The sequence below is a fragment of the Styela clava genome, chromosome 7 (genome assembly GCF_964204865.1).
Source record: "Styela clava chromosome 7, kaStyClav1.hap1.2, whole genome shotgun sequence".
NCBI classification, from domain to species: Eukaryota; Metazoa; Chordata; class Ascidiacea; order Stolidobranchia; family Styelidae; genus Styela; species Styela clava.
This window is the reverse complement of record NC_135256.1, coordinates 6145051-6162176: the sequence shown is the minus strand read 5'-3', so window position 1 is coordinate 6162176 and position 17126 is coordinate 6145051. Positions and strand designations below refer to the sequence as shown.

General features: G+C 35.5%; 1 protein-coding gene across 1 annotated transcript; it reads right to left on the bottom strand.

Moving 5' to 3' along the window:
* Window positions 1–952: 952 nt before the first annotated feature.
* LOC120328877 (uncharacterized) lies at window positions 953–16760 on the bottom strand. The gene is made up of 12 exons (XM_039395435.2): window positions 16486–16760; window positions 11724–12142; window positions 10197–10391; window positions 8628–9229; window positions 7772–8048; window positions 6488–6582; window positions 4610–4712; window positions 4274–4433; window positions 3823–3933; window positions 3360–3470; window positions 2603–2800; window positions 953–2256 (listed from the first exon to the last, which is right to left on the bottom strand). The coding sequence occupies exons 1-12, from the start codon at window positions 16630–16632 to the stop codon at window positions 1900–1902; spliced, it is 2775 nt and encodes a 924-aa protein (XP_039251369.2). The 5' UTR covers window positions 16633–16760; the 3' UTR covers window positions 953–1899.
* Window positions 16761–17126: the final 366 nt, after the last annotated feature.

Below are 17126 nucleotides of genomic sequence, written 5' to 3'. Positions count from 1 at the left end.
GCACTGGGAAGGGGCCACAATGCTAGGCGCATAACTGATTTTTGATTCTCACAAACAAGAGACCTCCCTGTTGTTCCTAGTTTCAATGCTTGATGAAGTTATTGGTTATTTCCCAGGTTGTTTTCATGAATTGTTAGGCATGAAGTGTCCAACCATAGTAAGCTTTGTAATCGATAAATCAAAATAACACTATAAATACTACTGGAATGATAAACAGCCTCCGTAAAGGAGGCCACGATCCCCAAAAGGTTGATATATATATACTATTAACACAAATTAAGCATGTAAATAAATGTGAACGTTTAATGGAAAATTGCCTTGACGGAAAAACTACCATATTATTTTGCTGGTTCCATTACATTGAACCCACGTACATTTGAACCCGTAATTTACACCCACGACAATTGCACCTGGATACTATTGCACCTACGGATATTTGACCCATACTAACCCTATCCCATGTATTTTAGCACCCACATATAGATTGAACCCGCGGACATACGAGTGCAAATGTATGGGTTCAAATGTACGTGGGTGCAAATGTGCTGTCACCTATTTTGCTATATATCCAAAATCAAGACGAGCTTAGGAAACGTGCTTGGAGACGTAACGTGAATTCCCACGTACGCTTGTAAATTTGTAAACCAACCATGTGTGTAATTATTGAAATTAAAAATGTATGATATATACAATATATCGTTATTGTTGTTAAATGTGACTGTTTATTACAAAGAATCAGATAGGATTTATATATTTATCCTGGGGGTGAAAAAAGTCGATATGACGGCTTAATCATTAGGCATGCCACGGTCTTTCGTCCGGATACCAGTCCATTTACTATACTTTAGCTAAGGTTAATTTCGAGATCAGAATATTTATTGAACGAACTTTCCCGAACTTTCATATTTGCATATATGAAATTAGCATGTATATCGAAATGAATACAACTCTCTTGAATGATGGAATTTCTTTATTGCGGAGACTGTAAATATAAATTTTGCATAATAATCGTATAAACTGTGGGAAATGATCCCAAATACATTTTTCGCTCATAGGTAGCCCCATTTTGAAACACCTTGTGCCAATTTTCTGTTTCGGAATCAAAATATCTAAATAGTCTAATGGCAATATTCACATTAGGATTAGGTTACTTTCTGGATTTGGTTCGGCGTTAAATAACACCTTGATACTGATAAAATTTGATTCCATTTTGTATCTTGTAAACGGAGGCATGAAGTGCGAAGAACCACGTTTTGAAGACATGTCATACTTTGTCATGAGAGTCGACTGTAATTCATCCAATGCTTGGCGATTGACTAGTGTTTCAGAGGCTGGGCAGTTTTACAAGTGCCTGATTAGAAAAACTATTTGATATACTCACCTAAAACGATTTCTCTCGTTTGTATTTTAGGAAAAATTATAATATTCAAATATCTAATAACTTGTGACAGTGATTTCGGTATCTAATTGACATTAATTTCGAGATTTTCCAAATGGGGACAACTTTTTTTTTTCAATTTTTTAAAAATAAACAAAAAAATGAGCAAAACGATTTTTTTATTGCTTTAAAATATCGCGGGCAAAACCACTGCAATCGAAACAAAAAATATGAAACCATCGAAAAAAAAATAACACTTGGAACAAAAATGATACAGTTTCGAATTTAGCGACAAATCATCCATATATGAGACATCATTAGATAATACAGACTGCATCGCCTTTATGAGACATAATTTTAAAATAACGAATAAAAGCATTTTCAATGATGACGTCATATATCAATGGCGTATTGATTTTTTTTACTACAACTGACAATTTATTGATTCATTGCCACCAAGCACTTTAATTTCGAAAACATCAAAACAAAATTATAAAGAAAACGCAATAAAAAAATGAACGTTAAAAGTTTGAGCAATTTTCCGATAAAGAAGGCGGGACTATCGTTACTGGAGCGTACGATTGAACACGTGATTTTGCGTGAGTGGTGGACGGAGTCAAGAACGCAAATGCGTCAGATGGTAAAATATTCTTAGGTCCTTTCGGTGGGATATCTGTCGTGGGTGATGACGTCATAAAATGAGTTGATGACGTTATAGGTGATGGAATATCGTTGACAAAAACTTGGCAAGTTGATAAATGATGAGAATTCGAATCTTCAGATGCTGACGAATAGGAGGATGTATCGCTGTTATGACGTAACAAAGGTAACGACATAGACTTGAAAGATGTTTTCGATCGAGTGCTGGGTGATTTTGACTGTAAAATTAATAAGGAATTTAAAATTGTGTCTATTCAACGATCATCCTTCGCCCGCGAAGCCCGATGTCAAAATTCATGAATGCATGCCTAAAATAGTACCGGATGTACCGTATTTCCGGGCCACAAGGCGTACTTTATTTCTTTTTTTCGTGCTATAAGAAGAACGTTCATTAAATCGTACAGGTTTTGAGTGCGTAGGAAATAAAGTATAAATCACTATCTCATCCATACATTATGCGCACCGGTTTGAAAAGCGCACGATAGATTTTCGAAAAAAAAAATTTAAGGTGCGGTCTAGGGTCCCGTACATTACGGTATAACAAGAATTTAAAGGAAAACCTACCCGGCGATGTGGAGAGGACCATCTCCGCTGTGACTGTTGTAATCTGTCTAACAATTCGTCATTGGTATCTTCTATGGACTGGGCCTGAGCTTCATACATTCGAAGTAGATCTGCGTATTGTTTTCTCTGAATTGCATGTTGACGATGAAATGTGGCAACCCCTCTACAAGCGAGGTTTAGATCTTCCTGCATTTTTATCTGAAAATAAAGTAAACAGTTGTAATATTAGAATTAGAATACAAATTTAAACGACTTGTTCACGTTCAGTATTTTTAGGATAAATCAGGAAGTTGAGTGCGAGTCGGACTCGTAATTTTAAGACTATGGAAAACGCAGAATTGGAGTCAAACGTAACTTAAATCAATAAAATCTTATAGAAATCGAATGATCCACAGTCAGAATTCTTATAACTCGTAGTCGAGAGAAGTTGGGGTCAAAATGTTTGTGGTGTGAGAACTATTCCAAAAAAATAACGCAACGCCAGTTTCATTACAACAATTTTTGGCGCTCCCGTAGTCTGTGCACCACGATGGCGCACAACCTGAACCTGATACACATACTATGTTTAGGCTGTGCCATCTTTGTGCACATACTACGGGAGCACCCAATTTTTAAATATGTTTCCACGTGGAGCCGAAGCCGAAATGAAGTTTGTTTTTATCCTTTTGCCTAAATAATTAGTTTTACCTACTAATCTTAGATCTAAAACAATGTCAGCTCCTAATTTTCCAACAGTAAATAATATAGGAATTCTCACCATATTTTCCTCTGCATCCCTCAATCTATTTCCCACCTCTTCCTTTTGTTTCAGTAACTTTTCATTGTCGCTTTTCAGTTCTTCAAGAAGGGATTCAGACTTCTCATATTTCTGTTAATAATAATTTTGAGTTATATTTTGCACTCCAGAAGTATGTGTACCAATATGGAGGTAACTAACTTTGTTCCCCTACTTTACATCAAGTTGTGTAAAGGGATTGAAACCTATGCGCAGGGGGATATATTCACTTGGCTAACACAGACAGTCACCGAACTCGTAATAGAACTAAAATAAGGAAAATCGGAATAAAATTATGGCCTAATCCCAACCTGGTACACACATTACATGATTACCCTTTTTTTATTTAAAGTGAAGTGAGAAAAGGGAATGGTATAGACAAAATATTCGGCACTTCTAGTACTTCTTGAATATTGCCAATACATATTAGAAATGCTTCACCAACCTCCACAAGATCGTTGTATTCACTGTTCTTCCTGTTCATAGATTCCTGTTCGTATTCTTTTATTTTAATTTGGGCAATACTGAGTTCTTCTGTCAGTCCACGGATTTCAGACTGGATGTAAATTAAATAAATAAGATATTTTAATAAATATAATAAGAGACAATTGTACGATGATAGATAAATATAGATTAACAGGATACATTGAAAGTGAGATTCTTCATAAATATATTATTTCGATGCATTCCATCAACTTTGATTAGTAACTAGATGAAACTCTAATATCCGCTGTACTACTACTTCAGTCATCGATTATTCTAATATAAATACTGAAGGATACCTCGAAACTAAGGTATTTTGCAGTGATAAGATTTGAGGCGTTGAAGCAATTGAATGTAATTTTAAGTTACTAAACACGTTATCTGATATATTATAAGGCTGTATCAGTAAGTACCTTGTATTTAGCCTCCAATTCCTCGTTCCTGTAATCAAATTTCGATTCTGCGCTTTCAATCCGCTCTTCTTGTTCTTGCAATTGCGACATCAAGTGATCAATTGTACTTTCCTGTTTGCTCCTTTCTGCCCTTTCGTGTTCAAATTTTGCTCGATAATGACTGAATAAAAATATACAAAGATTGCGATTAGATTTACGAAATCAACACAAATATTTAAAATTAAAAGTTTAAGTGTGTTTAATAAACCAAGGCGAACTTGATAATATAATATATAATACATATAATAATATTAGGAAACAAACTTAACCAATTCGGTCTATTACTATGTTACTTACTTTATTCCTCTTTTATATAAAATCAACGCTGCTCTTTGAATAATATTTTGGTCAACTTCCATGTCCAATACTTCTGATAAAGCTTCAATCGATACGGATTGTTCTGAATGAAGAAAAATACTAGGACATTAGTGAAACGGCATAGAGGAGAATTTTTCTCAGTGGGAGTGATATAATGTAGGATGATCTTAGTTGGAACCTATTCTATTACTTCCAGCCTGTCGACTATTCATACCACAAAAACAAGTGTCAGTCGGAGGGTTACAAATATATAATGTATATATTGTTCTTTTTGTTCCCCTTTGTTAACAGTCGAAAACAAAATACCACCGAATCCGTTGCCATAAATAAGTTCAAAATAACATAGAGGGAGTATTGAATTTTTTCTGCTATATAACATAAGTACACATATCATGAATGTACAAATACAGAAGAAAAATTGGTGTCTAAATCCAACAATACAAATTCAAACATAATCTCACGACTTTGGCAATATGGCGCAGTCACGTTTTATCAACAGGTACTCGATACCTTTCGCCGCTGATAGTGATGAAGTGAAAGTATAACAATGACGAGAATTATACAGACACCTGCGTCTATATATCAAAAAATAGAAGAAATTTCGATTTAAGACGCATTGTTAGATAAACAATGCTTACTTCGCTAACTTTAAAAATAGAATGTTATTATTAAAATATTGATAATAAATGGTTGTCATTGATCGAAAATTTCAACCCCCAAGCCATGCAGCCGTCAAGAGTTTACCGAGACTAAATTTAGGACTTTTCACTCAAAAATGTGATTACCGAAGCAAAAGCCAATATTTGCCGTTTTCATAGTTCGATATATTTATTTTTCTAAACTTGGATGAGATTAAAACACACGACAATCGTTTCGCACTATCATAGTGTACTTGATGGTTTTGAGCCTACTTTTGACGCATTTATATTATTGCACATATTCCGTACTGTAGTAGCAAATTATAAGTATCACAAGTGACTTTTAGTTCACATATAAACCTGAATAGATGCTCTTAAGTACCAATTCCCTGACATATTTGTGGCCATCGTCAATTATTTTCTATATCAAACATAGGTTATTGTTATAATATAGCTTAGATGGTTCATGTGAAAACGTGTTCAAATATAATAATAGTATCTAATTGAGTTAGTTCCTCCGTATAAAAAGGCCTTAATTGTAACTAAATGAAGAACGATGTTGCAAAAAACATTTTAGATTTATTAAATTCCGTATTTAATATTGAAACCCTCAAGCCGCGATATTCGATGATTATGAAACGCGATGCTCCATATGCATTTTTAAATTAATTAGTGCCAAATTCATTGATGTTCGGTAATACAACTCAAATATTTACTGCGTTGTTTATTATCAGACCTGTTTCCAGGTTCGTCGCCATTAAACACAATTTTAGTGTCGGCAGGTCCTGTCGCCAGTCTCTGCGCAACTAACACCGCGGCAAACAAATGTTTTGTATCCGGATTAATATGTAATTCAGGTTTGTCCGGTATTTTGATAAATATTGACACTGCTGCAATGCAATTCATAGCAATGTAAAACCAACGAATCTGAGTGCTTTTCAAAATCAGATTTATCGGGCTTGCAACGGGAAACAGATAGGCCGAGTCTTGCGGTGTTGATGACTCATTGAGTCTTTCGTGGCCCCTCGTCGACTTGTATTTTGTCTATTTCCTATTTCATATTGCATTTTGGTTTTGCGAGACAAAAGGAACTTTCTGAATCTGATCTTATTATGTGCAAATTTGACACATTCAAACCTGTATCAGACGTGGTTACTGTACTCCACACAATGTAGAGAAATACAAACAAACTCACAAATGGAATAAAAAAATGACATACCTGTAGCTGAGAATTGCAAAGCTTCTAACACTGAATTCGGATTCTCTAGTCCTTCGTCTTCCCAATTCTCTCGTAGAGTTTCAAGGGAAACGTATCTGAAAAGAATAAAATATGAGAGTTGATCATTTCGAAAGCCTCGCATACCTTTCAATTGATTTGTATTGAACTATACTTCACAATCGTTATTTAATCATTCTGCTCGTTGGATTATGCAACAGTTCTGCTTGTGGGATTACCGGTTAACACGATAAATAACAACTACTATGTCTCAGTTTACCGTCGTTGAGTAAGATTTGCGATCTTCCGTGTTAATTAATCGAAATTAATTGTTTATAGCAATGAAATCTCAGAACCACTCCTAAACTTGAAAAGAAGTGCATCCGGGCTAATGGTTGCTATTGATGAGTTAAGATTTGGAATAAAAAATTATGACATATACTAACCGTCAATCTTATTTCTCACACAAAGTGTTACAAGAGTGTTGAATTTTATTCAGAATTAAAGTCTCTATGAATCTAATTACGAAAGCGTATACAACAGTTACTTTATTCAATATGGTTTGAGTTTCTGTTTCACAATAATATATGGGACAATGAGTGTAAGTGTTGCCAGTATTTGATAGCTTGTTCAAATAAAGACGTAATTAAAAGTGGGGAAATTAAGCGAAAGTGCGTTTCTAACGCAGGAGATACATCTGGCACCCCTGATAATGCTGTTTGCTAAGTGCGAAAGGAAACTCGCTAGTACTGTTAGTAAGCTGCTGAATTCCTTATCAGTAAAATTGGACATAATTGGAATTGATAACTGAATTAATCTGTTAATATTTGAGATTATTATGTTTACATACGTCTCATTATCTCAGATTATATTTAATAGGTGTCTTAACGAAATCGTTTCTTATTTTTATAAATTTATATTGTTCGTTTACATTGAAACACATTCACACTGAAAATTGTCTCCAGAAGGAATAAATAACTGAGTAATTAAAGCGTATCTCCTCGGCTATTTTAGAGCGTCATCTCTCAACATCTAGCTAACTTAGCATATATCAGATACCGTCGCAATGGGTACTGCTTAGTTAAAAATTTAAGAGCCTAAGAACGTATTTTTGGAAAAACATGGCCGTAAAGAAGGTTTTTTTAATATGATATATATATATCTTTGAATGCAATTATAAGACGATTGTTAAAAGTAGGTTGCGGACGCTTCCGAATAGACAGGAAAGCGATGCAAAAAATACCAAAAGAAGATCATAAGAAAGTTTGGAGTAAAACAAATTTCTACCTTTCGTTCTCTTCAGTTAAATACGACAACGGCAGTTGATCCAATTTCCTAATACTTGCAGGATGATAATGTGGCAACGGTATAGACCGACTAGACTTCCTTCGTTGTTGTCGAACTCCGGCTGGATTGGAAGCAGCAACCGCTGACGAACGACGTCTTCTCCGACCTCTGTTTATCGCAGCAAGCTGGCGAGGCTCTACTGCAACTACCGTGGGGCATAACGGTGAAGTATCGCTGTCGAGGGAAAGATGACCACGAGACTCTGGCGTTCGGGACTCTAGTTGAAGATAAGGTTAATGTGTTAAGACGCATGTTAACAGGATAATTTAAATAGTTAAGTGGGGGCATTTGAGGTCGAAGATATAAAATTACCGATCTCCAGAAGTATGTGCACTAAGATGGCGCACAACCTGAACATAGTATGTGTACCAGGTTGGGGTTCAGGTTGTGCGTCATCTTGGTGCACATACTTCGGAAGCGCCAAATTAACATTCAAGCATAACCGCATATACAACTATGCGTATTCAGAACATATACTAATGGCAACAATTATAAAATGCAGAAGTGATTAAGTCAAATTCTTTTAATTTATCAATACACCCAGTGACTGGTAGGGGCGGTCATACGAGCACCGAGTCATAATTACTGTTAAATCTGAAGAGTAATTTTTTTCACATTCTAATATATCTATCCATAATTGAAGAACAAATTCTGGATTTACAAAGTTATCCAGTTATCCCCACTATTTTCAACATCATCGAACAGTTATAACAATATACATTTTTCAAATCGCCCCAATTAGCGAACTTTTCTGACTTGTGGTATAAAGAATATTTTTTGACTTGTAGTAACTCACCGTCCGATGAAATCATCGAGGTAGCTGGTGATAAAGTGACGTCACTATGCATGGGTGAAGTTTCTCGAGATTCGACTGCTTTTACAGGCGTGTGGATTACAGTGATTGATTTTGCGCTTGAACTATTGAGATTAAAATGTTTTACGTCGTCTGATGGCGTCATATTTTCCTCTATGACGTCAGATGTTGAAAATACGCAGTCTCTCGCGTAGTCTAATCCCGATAAGTCTTCTGAGTTCGAAATTTCAAATTTCGTATTTATATGTTCATGGCCTGGCTCAATTTGATTTGATTGAGCACAACTTAGAAACACTGACATTTGTTCTGAAAATTCATGAAATTTCACAAATCCATCCTGATCTCCGTCCAGCGCTGCAAAAAGGGCCGAAATGTCTTCACTTTTTGATAAATGTCCCATGCCGAGTTCCGAGCATAAACATCCAAGTTGATTTTCATTCATTGCGTCTGATACTAAATCACCGACAACTCGGTTCCAGACGATTTCAAGTTCTGTTTGCACTTCCTTTACCGTCGTGATATCAGAGTCTGGGTTTTCAACGTTGGAATTAAGATCGCAGACAATTTCTGAGTCGGGATTTGTCCTGAAATGATAAAGATAACAGTTATATCCACATCGATTCAAATTTCGTTGGATGAGACTTCATGGTTAACTGGTGTGCTACATTCATATCAACAGAACTTGATTTTGTGATAAAAATCTAAATTTGGTTATGTCTCGACTTAGAGCATCGATTTTCAACTATTTCGATGGAGCGAAACGTCAATTCTAGAGGTTCGAACAGTTCCTGTACAATTGTCTGAATTGTGGCACTATAAATATATATTAAAAGCAAATTTAATACTGGCAAAACAAAATTATCTTTACAGTGCTGCAGGATCATTTTGTTTTAGTAGTAGTATTATTACGTTTGTGGTGGCGAAAGTGTGACCAAACCTAATTGGTATTTGATCATATATATATTTGAACATATAATATGTATATGTTAATATAGACTCTCGGATTTTAATAGAAATTTGCAAAACCCCTGGACTGCGGAACTATGAGATGCCGCGGAAATCCGGTCGCAAACCAACGTCTTATACTAATAATGACTACCACGTATTAGAATAATTAGTAATCGCTAACTTCTACTAATCAGCAGGCAAAAAATTGTTAGCAAATTTAAACCAATAACTTCACAATCGGCAACTTCCACAAGGTGTCATATTGAAGCACAGGCATTCATCCATTGACTTAATTATTTAATATTTTTTTTCTGCAGAATTAGAATGACTGTGTTTTGGACCAGTTTTGATTTGGCATCAAATTAACTATGAGTCCATGATCCATGTATAGTATCTTTGGCGCATTATCAGTTTCGCCGCGTACCCTTCATACGAATATCTCTTAACCATTGGTTTATCTTTCAAACACAGAACACGTCATTGGATCTAACAAACATGAGTTTAAAAATATGCTGATCGAATCGCCACCGTAATTTAGTAAGATTTCATAATGAAGTAAGTGTAAATCAAAAATACATGAGACATAACAGTATATGAACTTACCAATCTTCATCTTTTCCCTCTCCTGTGTACTCTTCCTCTTTCATTATAATCGGCGTCGGAGAACCATCGGTGATGAAACTGACTTCGACCGCTTTCCATGGCGAGTTTTCTGGCGAACTTTCTTCCAAGTGGTCAAAGTGTTTCGTATTTTCTACTTGTACTTCCCGCAACACAATTGGTCGATCCGAATCATTGCTGAATGAATAAAACAATATTTAATTTAAATATTTGGGATTAACTGAAGCCGTATCGTAGCGATAAAACAGTTGCAAGCGAGGAACAGCGAGAAAACTTCAACTTGCTCAATATAAAACATAATCCAACCAGTCAGTTTCAGTATTTACCGCTAAGCCATTGCACCTAAAGTTAGCTTCGAATTTGTTGGTTTTTCCTTTCAGAATTTTACTAAATAATAATAAAACATCAACTTACTACAAGCTCAGGTACTGGACCGGCATTAAATCTCCCCACTTCATTGTGCAAATAAAATATCCACCACAATACTTATTGTTATAATTTAAACTATTTTGTCTCAAGTTAAACAGGTTTTTAAATGACTGGATAACAAAATCCTCTCGTATATATTGTAAATTTATCTTATCATCAACAACATATGCTTCTGATCAATCTTATCTAACTGATAAAAATAGATAGTTTGTTTAAATTTTCGCAACAAAACCATGATGTCATCAAAGAAGAGAGATTGCTAAAAATGAAAGTTTGCAGCACCAATGAAGTCATAAAACGAATGGAAGATTATATCGAAGCGGCGTAAAAAACTCTGATTACAGATTAATAGCTCGTTGTCAAACTTCCTTCAATGAAGAATAATTTCTTATCTGGTCTCACCACATTTCTAGATTATTTTACACGTGCATATAACACATGTTAAAAGAAAATAAGTTAACGAACTGTAATTTTCATTTTGTAATTGACACTTTTGCTATACATACGCAACTACCGTCATATTCCAAATAGTCACTCTTTTAACTTTCTATTGAAACGCTATTATTCCTAAAGCAAACTGTATGCTTTGTACTAACGCGAAACAAAATAAAATGATCAACAAACTTCGTTATCGCTGGTAATGTATGGATTTGAGCGCCACGGGCCGTCGCGACTTATTTCCTAATCACCAATTATCACCAGTAGATAACGGAGACTCTATGTTGGTTATCTATATCCCACAGTTTGATTGGGATTGACTCTCTATGAGATATCGAAGTATATGCGAATGATAGTTATTTTAATATTAGTCCGAGTATACAATTGCAGAATTGTCGAACTGAAGCAGAAAGCGTACGAGCATGGGAAAACGATAAAACGTATATTATTTTTGGTCGACTATTTTGAGCTGTGAAACTGTTCTGGTGCCTTCATGCAATCATCAATTTGCCATGGCTTGAAACTTTCCTATATTCTTGCTCTTAAATATACATCACATATAACCATACATTACATTTTTTATACGTCAGAACTTTATCTGAGAAATTTGGGATTTGAGAAATCGACAAAAAAAGAACCAACCTTTTTCTTGTCTTCAATAAATCCATGTCTGGTTGTGATGTCCGACCGTATCGTCGATATTTATTTGGAGAATCTGACTGACTTGAGTTTCGGTTATAATTACAACTTTTATTATTTAACGATTGACCGCTGTAATGATTCTCGTTGTCGGCGTCAGAGTCAAAATATCTTGAATTTTCGGAGTTTAACCGGTTTTCATCGCTATATTCCACAGTGTTATTATTCCAATTATCTTCTTCGCCGTTGATGTAATCGTTCCTCTGCTCGTTACAAATCATTTCATCTACGGAGACGTTTTCTACAAATCCGGCATCTCCGGTTAAAAACCGAATAAGAGTGTCACGAAAGGTTTCATATGATAAAAGTTTTCGAATGTTTGTTTCCGGAAATAAAAATCCTGACAAACTGGTCGCGTGTTCCTAAAACAACAAGAACAAAGTTATACATATACGGTAGTTAATAATATCAAGCAAGCAATAATAAATAGCAAAACGCTGATCGCAAATCGGTCGCCTTAAATTCCCCATCAAGAGAAGACTAGCAGGAACATGGTCGGTGCGCACTATATAGTAGAAGTGGCTTTCATTTATATATGAGTGCTCATGTTAAAACACTCCAGATTCACCATAAAACAGGATAAGTGAAAGTATGCTTTTTATTATCCAATGTTCATATAAAGTTCAATATTCTGCCTGTGCTAATTATTGCATATATCTAGAATCCAAAAAGATTCAAAAAGTTTCCACAATCTAAAGTATATTACAACAGACAACTAGAGCTTCCAAACTCTACTTCCTAAGGGATAATGAACTGGATGGTATTTCTAGCAGAACACAGCGCCAGTGAGACTATTTTTTCCGTTCCGATTGCGAGATTACTGAATCACATCAGCTCAATAATGCGAATATTTTTTGTTTAACGTCTAGGATTAATTTATTTATTACTGTGAAAACCAAATAGCCTCACATGACTGATACATCCGGGTCATAAAGCATTATATATTAGTTCAATCGGGTTAAAAATATTATTGTTTGATAATATTATAATCATTTTATTTTTGGATAATTTAGGGCAAATCGAAGAGACATTTAATGAGTAGTATGTCAATCTCCTAATTGATAGATTATTCACATTTCGGCGCTCCAGAAGTGTGTGTACTAATATGGAGGTATAATTTTGTTCGCCCGCTTCACAGCAAGTTGTGTAAATGGATTGAAACCTATGGGAAGGGGATACATTCACTTGGCTAACACAGACAGTCCCCGAACTCGCAATAGAACTAAAATAAGGAAAATCGGAATAGAGTTATGGTCTAACCCTAACCTGGTACACAGTCGCTTATACTATTATGCTTCATACTTATATAGTCACACTATGTAGGGCCATGCTAATTTTCACCGCGTCGTTCGAAGGTAAAAAGAAATAGTGCATTGGCCTCACTATGTTATCAACGCAAACACAGGGCCTCTAGCTCGAACCTATTAATCCTGGTACAACTTAAATTCAGTGGACGTTCCTCGACTCCCCCTGAGTAATCAAACTACTGATTACTGATATAAGAACGACCAATCAAACTGAGTAACGGCTTGTATGAAAACTAGGTTTGCAACAACAACATATGAAATCACCACAAATAAAGCATTCTTGTATCAATTTAACAATAATATACAGCTAGTAAATATAACTTCGATTACTCCGTGATACTTGAAATTTTTCAGCATTGACCGGAGCCCGCGTGGTCGGTAGAATTACCATTTTCAAACCAGGTGTGACGATTGCAAACCAATTCTGAATTGGATGCAAGTTTATTGCACCAGAATAACCTACCAAAAAGGACACTCAGGAGTTTTACGAGGTCTAATGTTAAACCGCATAATTTTATTCATTCGTGTCTAATAGTAGCACTTCAACAAACAAACGAGACATGACAAGGCGTCTGACCGGTTCAGATGTATTAAAATAAAGTTACAAATGGATATTGGGAGTTTTTGATCCGAATGGTGACGCCAAATGATGAAATACACAGGGCTAAATATGCTGTTCGAAAACCTTCAAAACTACTTAACAAATCTCATATAAATACAGCGAGACAGAGATAAACCAAATTACTAAAAATACGAGTGGATGCCACGTTTCTCCTTTAAAGCAAATAACACTTGTCATCAATAGATTCCTATTCAATCAAGCGAAAATCCTATTGACACAACGTTCTGTTGTTCACGTGGAAGTTGTTTTAATTATCTAATTTATTATTCTTAAATAAACAGATTAGCTATCGTGGAATGTGTGGAAATTTGATTTGTTCAGAGTGATTACGCGATTCTCTAATTAACGCAATTAATCAACTTCTGTGTAAATCGTTTTATTGCTTCGTAACCGCAAACACATGGCCGAGGTGCACTGTGGTCGCAAACACACGGCCATGTTATTTGAAATAAGTATACATCGGGATTCAGCCTTATTAACAACGGCAACAACCAAAAATCATTAATTAAGGACTCTTCTGATTCGATTTAACATTCCGACTATAATCCAGCATTTTCAATTTGTCTAGCAACAAAACTGGACGAATTTAGGATTCAACCAGGGCAAATAGATTAAAATGAATAGATATGGTATAACACGAGAATAGAATATGCGTCCCATCAAACTTTGAATGAATAATTTTCACACATTTACCATTTCGAAATGTGTCATTTTATACCAGAACCTCATGTTTATGTATGCTAGGCCACTGCCGTTTGGATAAATGAATTCCACCAAATAAGAAAAGAAGGCATAATACCAAATTTTTGATTTGTGTTGGGACGGAACTTTTTGAAAAAATTCCCGTGAAAATGATATTTGTTCAACCGCTGTTATTTGAAAGGACCTGGGCAAATAAAATATATATGACATATTATGGATAGAAGGTGGATCCCATTGAACTTTAAATGAACATATTTACCACTCTTAAATACGGCATTTTATACCCAAATTGCATGTCTATTATTGTCGATATGCTATGTTACTTGTTCAGCAGGATTGATAGCCACCTAGTAGAAAAAAAGATCCGAATGCATAATATCATAAATATCATATAATGGTGCATTGGATCAATTTACTGACAGCCATGGAAGATTTCCTCACAATTCAATCAGATAAGACATTTGAGTAGAAATTAGCAACCGGTGCGCACCACTGGGCAGCATATTTACATTGCTTTGAAATGTCGAATAAATTATTTAATTTAAAATCTAAATTTAGCTGGAATGCCGCTCCCAGCTCGTTAATGTGCCAAATGTGATTTGTCGTCTCTTAACGAGGGGACTGAACAAGATGAAAGCGCTAATTTTTAAGTAACAAATGATAAAAATTACTCGTTATTGAACGTCCAACATGTCATTTTATGATGGATTTGACTTACGATAGAAACTATTACAAATAACCAAATCGAGATCACGACGCGCATATCGAGCAGTATACATAGGAATTTTACGGATGACAAAAATTTAGTAAGACTGGAACATGTTCAATGTTATTTCAAGTGTAATAATATAAGTGAATGTTTGACATATTTTCTTTGCATGCGTGGCAATGTGTTAGCATTGCACCGCGTAGGCTAAATCGTATACGATGCTTAATAAGCATTTTGAGGATTTAAACTTCGTAAGTCATTTTTCAAACTTTTTCGGCAATATTTCCGCTTCAACTTTTTGATACAACAAACTTCTGTCAGACACATGGTTCTTTTATTTATGGCAAGAAGATGCCTGAGTTTGCCCATATTGTTTTTGAGACCTATTTTGCAGGATTTATCTGCTCAGATCCCCAAATGCAGATTTAATGAAATGGATTATCTCCCGGATTGTTTTAAATGCAACCACACTTATCTCTAAATAACTGCATTTTGCTTCTGGGCAACACATCAGTCACATTCTCTTTGTCACATCTCCTTAACGCTTAAAACGATACAATGATACAGTAATTTTGTGATTCGGAATGAGCAGATATACCAGATATTCCATTTGTAGCTAGTTTTAAGCTTTATGCACTTTTATTAGAAATTTGAAACAGTCGCCTCCGAAGGCGATAACAATATTCTCATTACCGTATCTAATACACCTTTGAAAGAAATAAGATTCCGGCCGCTACAAAATAAATTACTCATTATGCGGACCTCCAAAAGTATGCACACCAAGATGGCGCACAACCTTTACATAGTAGGTGTGTACCGGTTAGGATTCAGGTTGTGCGACATCTCGGTGCGCCTACTTCTGGAGCACCCATTATTCTAACCCAGGGGTATGCAACCTTTAATACAGGAGGGTCAGATACAAATAACTGAGTGTAAGTAACCGCGGACCTTTATTTAACAACATACGCTTTCTAGAGGTTGCAGGCACACAAATTGTAGTTCTTGATCTTATGACATGTGTTCGGTTTGCATGTACAGAATGTGAACGCGAAGAAAATGGAAATACTCGCACATACTAGATTGAACTAAATTAAAAACTCGTTTTGCGGGCCGCACACCATTCGGAAAGTGGCACTTTTCCGCGGGCCGCACAAATTTTACATGTGGGTCGCATTTGGCCCGCGGGCCACAGGTTGCACCCCCGAGCTAGCACATCAAAAAACAACAAAACTGACAGATTTATCACCCTTTGTCCGGGCTTAGATTATTCTGTCTGTAAAGTTTTCAAGTACAGACATTGATATATTATTTTTGACACAATTGCTCTAAAACGCAAAAATCAAAATTTGTTTATACATATCTTACCTGAATTGACAATTTCTTACAAAGTTTTTCAAAATCTTTGGGTGTAAGGAGTCCTAATCCGACAGTATCGCAGGACTCAAACATACTCCGGAGCATTTGATCATAATCATCTCCGGTTTCCATGCTGATTCTTCTCGACTCCTTCATTGATTGCGAGTTGTATTGAATGGGAGAACAGTTGAGGTGAATAAATAACGTGATGGGATGATGAAATAACTTAAATACGAATGCACATTTCTAATATCTTTATAAGAGCATAGATAGATCCTGTTAAATGAATAAAACACATTGTTAAAATATTTCAAATATATTTGACCTTGTACTATTTGGATCTCATCCAAAACAAGAATGTTTTGTTCTTATTACTTTCTTCTGTCATGGTTCCAATACATTTGAACCCATGACAATTGCACCTGTATGCTATTGCACCTATGGAATTTTTTTTGTTTCACGGATAGTTAAACCCATACTAACCCTAACCCTTGGGTTTTAGCACCCGCATATAGCTTGAACCCGTGGATATACGCATGGGTTCAAATGTACATGGGTTCAAATGTACGGTCACCTTCTGTCATATGTCTGCTAGTTCAGTATTCTTTAATTCACTACCCCATAGCCGTCTTCCTGGTTGTATTAACCTA